The 14935-nt window shown below is 37.6% G+C and overlaps 1 protein-coding gene across 1 annotated transcript; it reads left to right on the top strand.

Moving 5' to 3' along the window:
* The first annotated feature begins 3383 nt into the window (after window positions 1–3383).
* On the top strand, window positions 3384–14612 carry LOC115449908 (phenoloxidase-activating enzyme). The gene is made up of 8 exons (XM_030177800.2): window positions 3384–3645; window positions 4575–4729; window positions 7525–7673; window positions 9349–9509; window positions 10203–10365; window positions 10698–10906; window positions 12488–12657; window positions 13323–14612. The coding sequence occupies exons 1-8, from the start codon at window positions 3588–3590 to the stop codon at window positions 13614–13616; spliced, it is 1359 nt and encodes a 452-aa protein (XP_030033660.1). The 5' UTR covers window positions 3384–3587; the 3' UTR covers window positions 13617–14612.
* The last annotated feature ends 323 nt before the right edge of the window (window positions 14613–14935 follow it).

Here is a 14935-nt window from a genome sequence, read left to right as displayed (position 1 = left end):
TTGCGTTTTTTATATGGCACGAGAAAATGACTTCACTGTACATGATAATAACTGGAGTGGGTCCAATAGAATGTCGGCTGACGAGAGATGATTAGCCCTCGGCAGTCGATACAATTACGCCGGTCTGTTGGAACCGGATATCATGGGTAAATATCTATCCCAGAAAAACTTATCCACGCGTGCAGAGTCGCGGACAAAAGGTAGTTACTAATAAAATTATGTTTAATACAATGTGTTTTACTCTACTACTCTTCTTTCTAGGAAGAAACATGGTATAAACTTATATTATCTTAAAAATGTAAATCATTTATAATTTATTGAAATAAAACTATTTACGGATTTTATCGCGGTTATTTATATTATTTTTTTCTCCTTAGATCATTCTGCGTAAATCGTACAGTAAACAGCTAAAAAATGTAAAAAAAGGTATAATTGTAAATGAATGTAAGTAGATATTGCTACTTTGATGTTTCGGACGATTAACACACAGTCTTCGAAACGTTGGGAGAAAATAATAATACAAAAAAACCGCAATCAAATCCGTATAATAGTTTTATTTCAATGTCCAACATTCGCATAATTATAAGATATTATAAAAAAATTATCAAATTTGATCCTTATTATTAACATTAAATTATATTTCCTTCCTTCATGTTTTTTTTTCTCACACTCTCTATTGTAATATTGGTATTCGTTCATTCTTGTTCATGTTGCTATTCGTCTGTGAAGTACTTTGTTGTTCTTCAGTGTAACAGCACTTGTTTCTACTTTGTCGTCATCCAATTTCTAACATAGTTTTTTTTTATATGTGTGTGCCAGGAAGTTTATAGTGTATCTGCCTTACTTGAGGTTGGCAAAATTATTCCAAAGGATGGAGCAAGTTATGTGAATTATTATTATTCAGAAATTATTATAATTTATATTTAGATAATCCCGCTTTTATTTATTGCGTTACACACAATATACTCAGCTTCACCTGGTTCTGCCATGTTAAGTGCAAAAGCGGTGTGTCAGACAAACCTTATTTCGAGATAATCGAAGTTCTGTAAATATAGTTTTATAGTTTTGTATGTAAAACTGAGGTAGAGAAACACTTAAGTTTTTTTTATAAGTTCTAAACAAGATACCGTTATTTAGGTTAGTTCATTAGATGGGTATTACTTTAAAATATCTGACGACATAAAAATCAAGATTTTGATTTTTTTTGAGGTACCGCTTTTGAGCTTAGCGCGGCAGTATTGACAATGACATTCTGTTGACGAGTGGCCCACATAATAGAGGGAGAGAAGAGGCAAAGTACACCACCTTACATGTGGCACAAGTTCGAAAAGCATAATTGTCTAATATTATTGGTTGCAAATAAAATGATGTGTACTTTAGGAGATGTCCGATACTGACAATTTTAAAGGCTTTTCATTATGAAATTAATGAAACAGTGTCCACATATAAAATTAAAACAACCACAGTAAATAAGTTTGTGAATTTGTTTAATTCTCATTTTCTATACCTATATTAATATACTTAGTCTGGCCATAAATACTGTTACACTTAATTATAAAAAAATATTACATTTGAATTTCGAATCTGTCATTTTTATACGATTGTTCATTGTGTTTTCTCATTTTGGCGCCAATACATTGTAAAATATTTTGCGATATTAAAATGGTGTGGGGTGATAAAGAGAACCGAATCGCTGTGATAGCATTACACAAAGTAGGTATGGAGCCAAATGCAATTTTTAAAACTCTCCATACACTTGGTATTAGTAAAATGTTTGTGTACCGGGCTATTAATAGGTACAATGAGACCTCCTCCTCTGTTTGTGACAGAAAAAGATCTGGCCGTCCACGTAGTGTTCGTACGAAAAAGGTGGTCAAAGCAGTAAGGGAAAGAATTCGAAGAAATCCTGTCCGAAAGCAAAAGATTTTATCTCGGGAAATGAAGATAGCACCTAGAACCATGTCGCGTATTTTAAAAGATGACTTAGGACTTGCAGCCTATAAGAGACGCACTGGCCATTTCTTAACTGATAATTTAAAGAAGAATAGGGTGGTAAAATCGAGACAACTACTGAAGCGGTACGCAAAGGGAGGTCACAGAAAAATTTTGTTTACGGATGAGAAAATTTTTACAATTGAGCAACATTTTAACAAACAAAATGACCGTATTTATGCTCAAAGCTCTAAGGAAGCTTCCCAATTAGTCGACAGAGTGCAACGTGGACATTATCCGACTTCAGTGATGGTTTGGTGGGGTGTTAGCTATGAAGGAGTGACTGAGCTATATTTTTGTGAAAAAGGTATCAAAACATCGGCACAAGTGTATCAAGATACCATTCTTGAGAAGGTAGTTAAGCCCCTTAACATCACCATGTTCAATAACCAAGTATGGTCCTTCCAGCAAGACTCGGCGCCGGGTCATAAAGCTCGGTCCACGCAGTCTTGGTTGGAATCGAACGTTTCGGACTTCATCAGAGCTGAAGACTGGCCGTCGTCTAGTCCCGATCTTAATCCGCTGGATTATGATTTGTGGTCAGTTTTAGAGAGTACAGCTTGCTCTAAACGCCATGATAATTTGAGTCCCTAAAACAATCTATACGATTGGCAGTGAAGAATTTTCCCATGGAAAGAGTGCGTGCTTCTATTGATAACTGGCCTCATCGTTTAAAGGACTGTATTGCAGCCAATGGAGACCACTTCGAATAAGCTTTTTATATTTTTAATTGTTTTATATTTATGTATTAAACTGACACACTGTAAAAGTAATAAATGTTATTTGCAGTTAACAATTTTCTTTTTTCTTTATTACAATATTTATGGCAAGACTAGGTATTTAACATAACAAGTATACAGAGTTATTTTGATATTGCGTTACTAAATGAAACCACGTAGTTATCTTCTTGAAATGAACATTTTCAAAAATGTCTTTTAAACTGTAGATGTAATATTATAAAGTGTATGTTTAGAATAAAATAAATCCACAATTTACTGGTGGTAGGTGTCTCATATTTAAGAGTCCTTCCGGGCAGCAGTTTGTAGTCACTGTTGTTTTTCGATTTGAAGAACATTGTAGCCGGTGTAACTACTGGACATAATGAGACGCAGTGGAATACCAAACAATACTTTGTAATTCAAGGTGTTGGTGTTTCTACTGTTTATGGGCGGTCGTATCGCTTACCATCAGGCGAACGGCAAGCTCGTCCGTCATTAAAAGCAATAAAAAAATCAGTAAAACCAAATTTAAATTTTACACAATCGAATGCCACTACTACTACTTTAAGAGAATTCGTCGCAGCAGCAACAACGCATATTCAGTCAGAAATACACTCACGCACACGCCATATTCGCACTAAACTGCAAAATTAAAAATACGTCCACCTCGGTGCGCGCGAGCAAATTTGCTTACTCGCAAACTTCGTACCTGCATTCGTGACGTATTTCTCAGATTTAAATGTTCTCTGTCGGCACAAATATATATATTACCTAATACGTATAACTGGTATTATGGAATAAAGTTATCCAACTAGTTTCCTTGCTTAGTGTCCGAGCCGTCGTGAGAGACGGTCGCGCGGTGTCCGAACAGTAAACATGAATATAGTACTCATATTGTGTGTCTTCGCGGTTAGTGCAAGCTTTGCGAGTGGACGTAAGTTATTTTTTGTTTATAAAATCTTTAAATTTAGATATCGATATTTTTCGATCAACTCATCGATATATATGTACTACGTAAGAACTTTTGTTTTATAATGTCATAGGTTAATAAATAAAATAAAAAGGTGTCTCTAATTTTAACATGTGACGATGAAAGCGTACTAGGTTTTCAACGGCGTACATATTTTTAGTGTTCAATTGATAAGGTATCGCTTCAAAGTTTCACCGCTTCTCTTGTGCTTGGTGTTATCCCGTCCTAGGTGCCAGGGTCTGCCTTCCTACTGCAATCCTTTCATTTCGCCTGGTCTTTTGCACCATTCTCAGTGAGACCATGGACTCCCATACATATCTTCCCAGAGTCAAGCCAGCGCTTCTTATTAGTATATTCTTATTAATATAACGTTGTAACTTATTTTATTCGGTTTATTCTTTGGATCAGATCGAAGATTAAAATGGGATATTTTAATGAAAAGGGCCGTTGTTGAATATATAACGGCTATATAATTTTGCTGGCGGTAGGATATATTTTATATCCGCCCGGATAGCGACCACCCTACACATGGTATCAAAGCCCATCAGTGGCTCACGTAAGTGGAAGTGATCCCGGAACACGACACGTACGTGTGTCGCGTTCCGGGATCAGCCTGTATACGAGGATATCCGGTTCCAACAGGCCGGCATAATTATGCCGACTGTCATGAATCGTTTCTTTATGACCTTGTTGTAAGGTGGAGCTGTCTGCTGAAGAAATAAAATCTATACTACGAATAGTTTCTTTTTCCAATAAGCCTTTCCTAGACCGCACCAATGATAACATCTTCAAAATGCCTTCAAAACTAGTAAAAATGAAAAAATATTTTATCATAACACACTGGTTAGTCAGTTACTTGGAGTCCGTTATCATTACTATATGTTTTTTTTCAGAGACGTGTACACTTCCAAACAACGATAAAGGTACTTGCAAGATCTTAGGCGAGTGCGAGGCGGTGAAAAAAATTTTCGACAAGAAAATTAAAACAATCCAGGACGAGAATTTCCTGAGGGATACTAACTGTGGATATGAAGGGAAAACACCAAAGGTACCTAATACTTATAAGGTTAAAATTAGTTTGGTGGCCAACTCACATCCATTTTGAACAAACGATTTCATTAATTTTTTTCCGATCCATCGCGAAAATTGACCAATCAGAGTAAAGTTTTTTTAAAATATATTAATATAATATCAGCCGTGTATTATATACTGTGTCCCACTGTTGGGCTCGGGCTTCCTCTACTACTGAGAGGGATTAGGCCTTAGTCCACCACGCTGGCCTAGTGCGGATTAGTAGACTTCACACGCTTTCCAAATTCCTATAGAGAACTTCTCAGGTGTGCAAGTTTCCTCACGATGTTTTCCTTCATCGTTAAAGCAAGCGATAATTCACAAAGTATACACACATAATTTTATAAAAGACAGAGGTGTGTGCCCTGCCTGAGGACATTCGTCTCGGCAGTCCGTTCCACAACCAACTAGGCTATCGCCGCTCTTTTTTATCTATTTTCACATACTCCCAAATAACTTATTTTGATTGTATTATTCCTGGCATTATTCCTGGCATTCCTCCACGATGAAATTATTAGTATCATAGATAATAGTCTCAGAAAAGCTAAAGATTCTTCAGAACAAAAAAATAACTACCATATTATATCACCCCGAACAAGAAATTTGATGAAGAGAAGACAACAGTTACAAAGGACTAAACCAAAAACCAGAAGTACGAAAAATGAATTAAAAGCTCTCTATAAACTTATCAGCAAATATATTCGCTACGACTATAAAAATCATCGTTCAAATATTATTGAAAAACATGTAATGATAACAGGAAGCCTAAAACAAGCTAATAAAGAATTAAGATCCCACAAAACTTGGATTGAGGGACTCCAAGCCTCAAATAAAAGTACCTGTAACAGAAACGAAATATTGCAAATTGCATCAAATTTTTACGCCAACTTGTATAACTTAGAAATTCATGACATTTATTTACCTTACAATGAAAGATCTTATTTGCCAGAAATACCAGATATAGAAGAGTCAGAGGTAATAAAGATAATAGCTACATTAAAGGTAGGAAAAAGCCCAGGTTCTGATAAAATAACCAATGAAGCCCTAAAAAAAGCATGCCCTTACCTTGTCAGTCCCATAACACAGCTCTTCAACTTGGTTTTAAAAACAGGTACGATTCCGAAACAATGGACAGAGTCAAATATAATTTTGATTTATAAAAAAGGAGACCCAAATAACATAAGTAACTATCGGCCGATTAGTTTACTTCCTTCACTTTATAAATTATTTTCAGCAGTTTTAGAGAAGAGAATACGAAGAACAATTGAAAAACACCAACCTTTTGAACAGGCTGGATTCAGAGGAGGTTTTTCCACTGTGGATCATATCCACTCAGTTGAAATGCTTATAGAGAAATATCAAGAGTACCACAGGCCACTCTACCTATTGTTTATAGACTATCAGAAAGCTTTTGATACTTTATATCACCATTCAATATGGGAAGCTCTTCACACACAGAATATTGAAATGGCATATATAAAAGTTCTGCAACATCTCTACACCAATTCTCAAAGCAGAATTAAATTAGAATCAATCGGACCACCTATACATATTAAGAGAGGAGTAAGACAGGGAGATCCTATATCACCAACGATTTTTATTTCGGTATTGCAGTCAGTATTTGATCAACTAAATTGGGATACATTCGGTATAAATATAAATGGTAATTTCATGAGCCACTTAAGATTTGTTGATGATATTGTCCTTATGTCTGAGAATACCACACAGCTACAATTAATGATCAACACACTTAACACAGCGAGTAAAAAGGTTGGACTAGAAATAAACCGGAGTAAAACCGTTATTATGACAAATAGCATCAAAACTCCCTTGTACTTAGAAAACACAGAGCTATCCTATACTGATTCCTTTATCTACCTGGGTAAGCAAATTTCATTTTATAAACTGAGCAATGAACACGAAATAGAAAGGAGAGTAACAAACGCGTGGAAGAAATTTTGGAGCCTAAAAGAAGTATTAAAAAGTGATATGTCATTAAGAATAAAACAAAAAGTCATGGATTCTTGCATTCTCCCTTCTCTGACATACGCCAGTCAGACTTGGAAATTTACCAAGCGAATAGAGAACAAAATTAAATCATGCCAAAGAAGTATGGAGAGGAGTATTTCGAAAGTAAAAAGACTACAGAAAATACCTCACAAAAATATAAGGGAAAAGACGAAAGTTATAGATGCACTGTGCCACTCAAAGAAATTAAAGTGGCGCTGGGCTGGTCACATAGCCAGGTTGACCGACAATCGATGGACTCAAAGACTGACTTCTTGGACCGGACCATCAGGCACCAGAAAGAGAGGTAGACCAACGGCCAGGTGGGCAGATGATGTAGTGCAGGTGGCAGGTGAAAGTTGGATGAACACGGCTAAAGATAGGGACAAATGGAAAACTCTAGAGGAGGCCTTCACCTTCGAAACGAGGGGTTCTTATTAGTTAGATATCAATTAATTTTATATAAGCATATTGTTAGAGATAAAATTAGTTAAATTAGTTAAGTATCTTATCATATTTTTTTAGTTGAAGTAATAAGAAATAAAAGGCTTTTTATTTTTTTATTTATTTTATTTTATTTATTCCTGGCATTGGAACGTAGATCAAGATTGGCATCGTTTATTGACAAAGACCTTTTCTTATTCTGGCACGGCTAAGTGACTGCATATCTCATACCATTTTACACAATGTCGTCACAATCCAAAACACAGTCTTAATTTACAGAGACTTTTATTACTAACCGACTGCCTCATTCATTGGTTCCAGGTGTGCTGTCCTGAGTCAGAGAAGTTCTCCTGCCTGACGCCCAACAGCAAGCCAGGGGAGTGCGTTAACATACAGAAGTGCACACACCTCGCCGAGATACAGGATGATCCACTTAATGAAGAGGAGAAGGTGTTCCTCAAGAATTCTGTGTGAGATACAAAAATATTTCTATGAGTCACAAAACACCTTGTCGGTGTATCTTACACTATACAAAGCGTTGACCGCGTTAAAATTAAATTGTCGATGTCTCAGATGGTTCAAAATTCAACCGACACTCCCCTGATTTGGAAGTTACAGGTGTGTTCTTTGTAAATTATCCCTCGTATTATTCATTTATTTGAAAGGTATAGATCTTATATTTTGTGGTTATTGTGACTTATACTCATGTATCGGTAGGCCAATAACAAATATTATGACGGTGCAGCAAATTATTGTGAAGAATCGTATATACGTAGGAATTCTTCGCAAGAGTTTCTAAGGTATGTGATGTCTACCTGCATCGCACTTGAAGGGCAAAAGTGCGCGCCACGACAAAGTTTTATTGACACTTTTTCTCGTATTTATCTTTTATCTCCATATGTTTACCGATACTAACAAGCCTGCTCATTTTCTCGACTAGTTATCTCTAAAGTAAAAGAAATAGTAAATTTTATTTATCTGTAGCATTTTTTGTCTACAAACCTTAATATGTCTAAATATTTTTATCGGAATTGGCATTGGATCCTCAAGATGGTTTATAAATTCATTAAACTTGTTAGCTTGTTATGATATACCTAACCATATTAATAAATATTAAATGAATCGCATCGCAAATGTCATCATTTGTATTTATTGATTTTTTTGTATAAAACTAGCTTTTGCTCTCAGCTTCGCTCGCGTGAAGGATTTTCTCGGGATAAAAGTCCCGCTATAAATTTTCCCGTGATAGTACCCTTCCTTCCCAGAGTCTTAAACGATCTCCATACCAAATTTCACAAAAATCCGTTTCGTAGATTTTGAGAAAATCGACAACATACAAACAGACAGAGAGGGGGACTTTGTTCTATAATATGTATAGATATATGTCAAACACGCATACATTTATAACATTAGTGAGAATTGTAAAGAAGCAAAATTTACGATTTATGTTCTAATAATAAGGAAATGCCAATAGTTTGAAGGGCATCATATCTTCAAATATGAAATGAACGGCTACACTGATGTTTTGACTGATAAATTTTTCCTTTTTCTGTCTGTTGCGTTTTGTTATTCTATATCAATTGCATTTTATTATACCACGATTTATGTCACGTCCCACGGGAACGGGATAAAAATTCTATGTCCGTCTCCTGGTTCTAGGCTACCTCTCCACCAATTTTCAGCCAAATCAGTTCAGCCGTTATTGAGTTATAAATAGTGTACTAACACGATCTTCTTTTATATATAGATAAATAGTGTTTTTGTGATTATAGAAGATAAGGAAACGTAGATCGCCTACTTGTAGATGTTTAACTTGGTTCATAATAAGGATATTATTGTAAGTTCCACGTATTGTATGTGCTATCCGATAGTAGTGGCGATAGCAAAGGATTTTTTTAGGTATCAGACCTCGCAGTCAACTCCGGCGCAACCTGCGAATGGGATAGCTGGGAAGAAAGAGTAGGGGAAGAAGAAGGAATCATCTTAGGATGGGCGGAGATAAAATATTCATAACTCGAAAACTATGAAAAATCGCGGAACATATATACCCCAAGGGGTGCTCCATGTCTGGACCTCCGCTTGACACTATTTTTTGGGACACCCTGTATAATAATACAGAATATAGATATAATATTTTTGTTACAGTTGCGCCGGCCCTGAAGAAAACAGCGTCTGTTGCGGCCCAGAAGTATCGTCAGCAGTTCCTGCCAAAAATGTACCGGTGACTTGTGAACAATCAGCGTTTCCCCCGGACCCTGACAGCGACTGCTGCGGCTTGGACTCCAGCGTGAGTGATAGAATCATTGGTGAGGAACAATCATCCTTTTTCATACTAGTGGTCAACGACCATGAACTCCTGGTAAGGATTAGTATCAGCTGGTTAGTGACCATCATATACATGGTTTAAACACCTAATACTTTCCCACGTCAATATTACCCATTCCTGTATCAGGATGTATTCATTCATTCGCTAGATGGCATAATTGTGTTGACTGGTGAGGAATAATCACCTTCGTTAATCGATACTCTATCTGGATACCTCACCATATACCACCAGCCCCCTTGGAATGTCTCAAGTAATGCGACTCGTAAGCCCATGTTAATTTTGATGTTTGTGATTGATCGAGAGACCAATACGTTAGTCACATGTTAGTCTCAAACAATACTAATAAAATGATACAAGTCGTGTCGTGTTTGTTGTCTCATTGTAGGCACACAAGTCTACTGGAGTTACGTTTCTGTGCCCGTTTAAAAATAGAGTAGATGCTAGGAATTTCTTGAACGTGAAACGTTGTTGTGGAATCAGCTTTGGCTTCTGTATTTTTATACTGATGCCCTATACTATCAAGGACTATCAAGAAAGCTTTCCTACAACAAAGACCATGTTAAAAACCTGAATTTTAATTTTTGATATAGATCGAAAAAATGGATTGGTATCGTTTATTGGCGTCATTTTGTGAACATGTAGTGTCGTTGGTAAACATGGACTTTCCTTCCAGGTGGCACCGCAACTGGCATCAACCAGTACCCTTGGCTAGTGATAATAGAATACGCCAAACTGGAAACATCGAGACTGTTGTGCGGCGGATTCCTCATCAGCAACAAATACGTCCTCACCGCGGGTCACTGTGTCAAGGGACCTATTCTGGAAGCGGGAACGCCGTAAGTGTTGCATTTGAAGCATCTTTTACCAAAGTAACGACTGCTACCGCTTGGTGCAGGCCGTCTTTTATTTGGTGACTCAGAAGGTGTGTCGCTTGCTTTCTGGGTGAAATATCGTAAGGAAATCTGCGTACTTGAGAAGTTCTCCATAAGAATTTCGAGATATGTGAAGTGTATCAACCCGCACACGGTCAGCGAGGTTGACTAAAATCTAAAACTTTTCAGTAGTAGAGGTGGCCCGTACCCAGCAGATGGACTGTTAAACAGGACTGATATTATTATATTATTCTACTAAGGATGCCGTGCATGTCTATTTGGATATTTGCTTTCAGCAAATTCGTTCGTCTCGGAGAATACAACACGACGAATGAGGGACCCGACTGCGTTTCGAAAAGTGGGGGCCAACCAGATTGCAACCAAGGCATTTTACGGGCACCAATAGATGAGATCATACCTCATCCAGACTACTTGAAGCCAAACAATATTTACGGACAGCACGATATAGCCCTCATCAGGCTCAGGGTCTGGGCACCTAGAACAGGTTTGTAATCAAACGGTATAAGGGGCCGTTCAAGTATTACGTAACGCATTTTTTGAAGATTTTTAACCCCCCCTCCCATCCAAAAGTTATGTAAATCTAAAGTGACAACTTTTTGTAATATTCACAATTATTTTACGCAAAATACCAGAAAGTCGCTAAAATACCTTTGTTATTGTTTTAAAATAAAAAAACAATGTTACATAACGCCCACGGACGAGAACCCCCTCCCGCCCATGTGACGCAATGTAGCGTTTTATAAGAACAACCCCCCCCCCCAAATTGCGTAACGTAATACTTGAACGGCCCCTAAGCACGAAAATTTGCGGACGTTATCTTCTTTGATCGAATATAACCGTGTAAGCTGTCATGACAAACAAACTTCTGCTAATTTTCAAGCTTGCAGGCCTTGAGTCTCGTGTATATAGAATTATTTTAAAAAAATGTAGGTGCACTTATGTACGCGCGTCGCCCGAAGGTCACCATCAAATCCGGGCGGCTCAACGCCGGGCCGTAAGGCACGGTTACCCCAGCATAACCGCTCAGTCGCCCCCCACGAAGGCTGGGCGGTAGTAATAAGGCACTTTCTCCGCGAAAACAAAAAAGGTGCACTTATGTACGCGCGTAAGAATTTATACTTCTTTGGCGTAATAAGGTAAAAATCTTTCTAAAAATGTTATGCTTCACTTTATCCTATGTTTGTAGAGAAAACGACACTAATAATAGAAAAAAAGGTATTTGATACATTGAAATAATGTTTTATTATAACTCTGTAAAGTAAAAATCTATTGACTCTGTAAAGTAATTCTACATTACGATAAACGAAATACATCAAAGTAAAAAATTTAGTACGAGTCCCGAATACGTGGGTGTAAAAACGTTATATTTCTAGGCCAAGTTATACGGCGAATTTATTCGCAATTAGACTAAAAACTAAAAAGGCAGTGGAGGATTTTTTTCGCTAATCGATATTTATCGGTATTTTTTCCGATATTCATCGTTCCTCTTGAATGGCCCGATAACCGATAAATTATCGATTGTCGATTATTGGATTGCATGCCCTAGTGATAGCGTGCATCGTAAAAATTTACCCTCATAATTTTTCCCTAACGCGCCAAAAGAATAACTTCAAAATTACCGCTAGTTATTTTCCCTACCTGCTCCGCATAGTGGCACCACTGCACGTGATGGTAAGTGGAGTGGGGTCCAAATGCCGATTGAGGAGAGCTGACTATCCTTCGGCTATCGACACAATTATGCAGGCCTGTTCGAAACGGGCTGTTCACGGAACGCGGTACTCTGACGTGGGCCGCTGTATAGCGGGTGTTACACCTGGTACAGTGGTCGCTATTCGGACGGATATATTATATATCCTTTCAGCAGCGATGGATGATTCCTTTAAGGGGATTACTTAAACAACAAGAACCGCACCGGGAAATAAAAGGGACTTCCTTCGCTCTTAAATGCTAAATTAAAAGATATTTTCAATGTGGCAATGCACCTTGCACCTACTGATTCGTTGAATCACCAACAGAAATATTCTACCTCGGCGCCTCCACTGCTAAAATAATGTTTTTTTTTAAGAATTCATCCGTCCTATTTGCCTGCCGAAGATGGATTACACACTGTCGCTGCCAGCAAATTTCAAGTTCCTAGTCGCCGGTTGGGGGGTACATTATCAAGATTTTGAATATAGAATATTCGAAACAAGTGAAGTAAAGCTGCATGTTGATGTACCCTATATTACTCGTGAAGTAAGTGCATTTTTATTAGTATGACCAGAGTTGTGTTATACAATAAATTATAATTAATCACAGTCACCACCACATATTATAACATAAGATGTTGTTATGTTTTGTCACTTCTTATTATGTTTTATCCTTTTTTGACTGTTTTAAGTATCTTGTTGCACTAAGATAGCTGCTCGGAACCGTGCCTGCGCGATATCGTATTGCGGAACCTCTCTAATTGAAGGGGCTAAGATGCCCCCACATGCTGAATGACGCCTTTGGAGTCTACGACATCGGGAGACCTACTAGCCGCATTGTCGTCCGCCTCAGAGTTGCTGTAGTCGAGCGAGCAGCCTACCACTGCTCGCTCGACTCTCTCTAAGCCCCAATGAGTCGCCTTTTACGACAGGCAGGGGATACCGTGGCGGAATTCTTTAGATGCCCCCGAGCCACAGGGCACACCGACACCAGCGGATTCGAAATGATTTTTTGGATAATAGTCAGTTATGTAGGTTTCCTCGCGATTTTTTAAAGTAACAAAGCGTGCAAGCAGCTGCAGTAGGTACCTTACGCGAAGCCACCTTATGGTGAAGATTTTAACTCGGGCAGACCCACTAGGAGTATCACAATTGGTTCCCGCATATCATCAAGATCAGCTCAAAAAAATAATAAAGTATTTTTGTTTTCAGGACTGCCAAGAGAAATTGCGGAACTTAACAGACCTATACATATTATCTAACGGCAGAAAAGTTCCTGTTAATGTAACTGTGTGGAATGGACAGCTTTGCGCCGGTGGCGTAGAGGGTAAAGACTCCTGCAAAGGTGACTCCGGCGGTCCTCTGATGTATGAGAAGGAGAGAAAGTACACAGCTGTAGGGATGGTCAGCTATGGGTCGAGCAAATGTGGGAGGCAGGACATTCCCGCTATATATACAAACATTTACGCCTATCTCCCGTGGATCAAAGCTACATTAAAGGAATAAGAATAACAGATATCTTCGGCTGTACTTTATTCATAAGTAAAAGTCAAAACTAATAACTATCAGCTGTTTCCAATAATCCCAATCTCGATCTTCAATCCGATTTCGAGAATGAACCAATTAAAATAACTCATTTGTAAAAATGTCAAAAAATCTTTGTTTTGATTGGTCAATCATTGAGACAGATCGAAAAAAGCGATTGGGATCGTATATTGAAAACTAGCTCTTGTCCGCGGCACCGCTCGGATGATAAAGTTTTCGGGCTAAAGTTTTCGTTATAAAAGTCACGCTATATATTTTCCTGGGATAGAAAGTTGTCAATATTCTTTGCAGGGTGCTCAAACTATCTTCATACCAAATTTCATCTAAATCAGTTGGGATGTTTTTGGGTTTAACCCGTCAGACAGGCATACAGATGCAGCGGGGGACTTTGTTTCATAATACATTCCTTAGAACTTTTTAAGAGTAACAATTCCGTCATACGTATTTCTTTCGTTTAAACCGTTTACTCAGCGCACGCAACGGAAGCTCTCAAGAGTAATAACATTTTCCCCGTTTTTGCAATTTTTTTATTGATGCACTACTACAATTGGTCATAGCGTGATGTTATGATATATCCTTCCTCGATAAAGGAGTTTTCCAACACTAAAACAATTTATCAATTAGAACCTATAATTCCTAAGATTAGCGCGTTCAAACAAATAAACAAATTCTTTAGCTTTCTATAATTGTATAGATAAACAAATGATAATAAATGAATAGCCTTTTCACACCTGTATGTGTTTATTGTATTTTTTTTGTCTTTACTGGTGGCAGGTCTCTCACAGAGAGTTCGCCTGGTTAGGTACAGCCACAATGTCTATTTCTACCGCCAAGCAGCAGTGTGTGTAATATTTGTTATTATAGAACTCATTTGTAATGTGGTACATACTGTTTTGTTGTTTTGTATTAATGGTTTAAGTTTATGCGAATGACATTAAAATGATTTTAAAGATGGAATTGCGTTTTTTTAACCTAACTACGTTTAAAAAACTTGAGCCTTCATGATCACATGGAGTGTGGTTTTGGTCGTCCAAAAATCCGATAGACATACATAAACTGCATTTTAAAATTATACATAATCTAAAAGTTTATCATTGACGATGATGAAAGTCTTCGTCTTTAGGTCTGGCAATTGATCCTTTGGGTTTCGGTTATTTATATTTATAAGAGGACGGAAAAATGACCTGATGGTAGGTAGAGTGGGGTCCAATAGAATATCGACTACGAGAGATGATTAGCCCTCGGCAGTCGACACAATTATGCCGGCCTGTTCGAAATCG

This window comes from Manduca sexta, chromosome 5 (assembly GCF_014839805.1).
Source record: "Manduca sexta isolate Smith_Timp_Sample1 chromosome 5, JHU_Msex_v1.0, whole genome shotgun sequence".
NCBI classification, from domain to species: domain Eukaryota; kingdom Metazoa; phylum Arthropoda; class Insecta; order Lepidoptera; family Sphingidae; genus Manduca; species Manduca sexta.
Note: the sequence above shows the minus strand (reverse complement) of the source record. Positions and strands in the feature narration are given on the sequence as shown.

Coding starts and splice junctions, on each gene's coding strand:
- LOC115449908 (XM_030177800.2), top strand. CDS start 3,588: ATGAATATAGTACTCATATTGTGTGTCTTCGCGGTTAGTGCAAGCTTT. Junction 9,510..10,202: donor CGTGAGTGATAGAATCATTG/GTGAGGAACAAT, acceptor CTTTCCTTCCAG/GTGGCACCGCAACTGGCATC. Junction 10,907..12,487: donor GGTCTGGGCACCTAGAACAG/GTTTGTAATCAA, acceptor TTTTTTTTTAAG/AATTCATCCGTCCTATTTGC.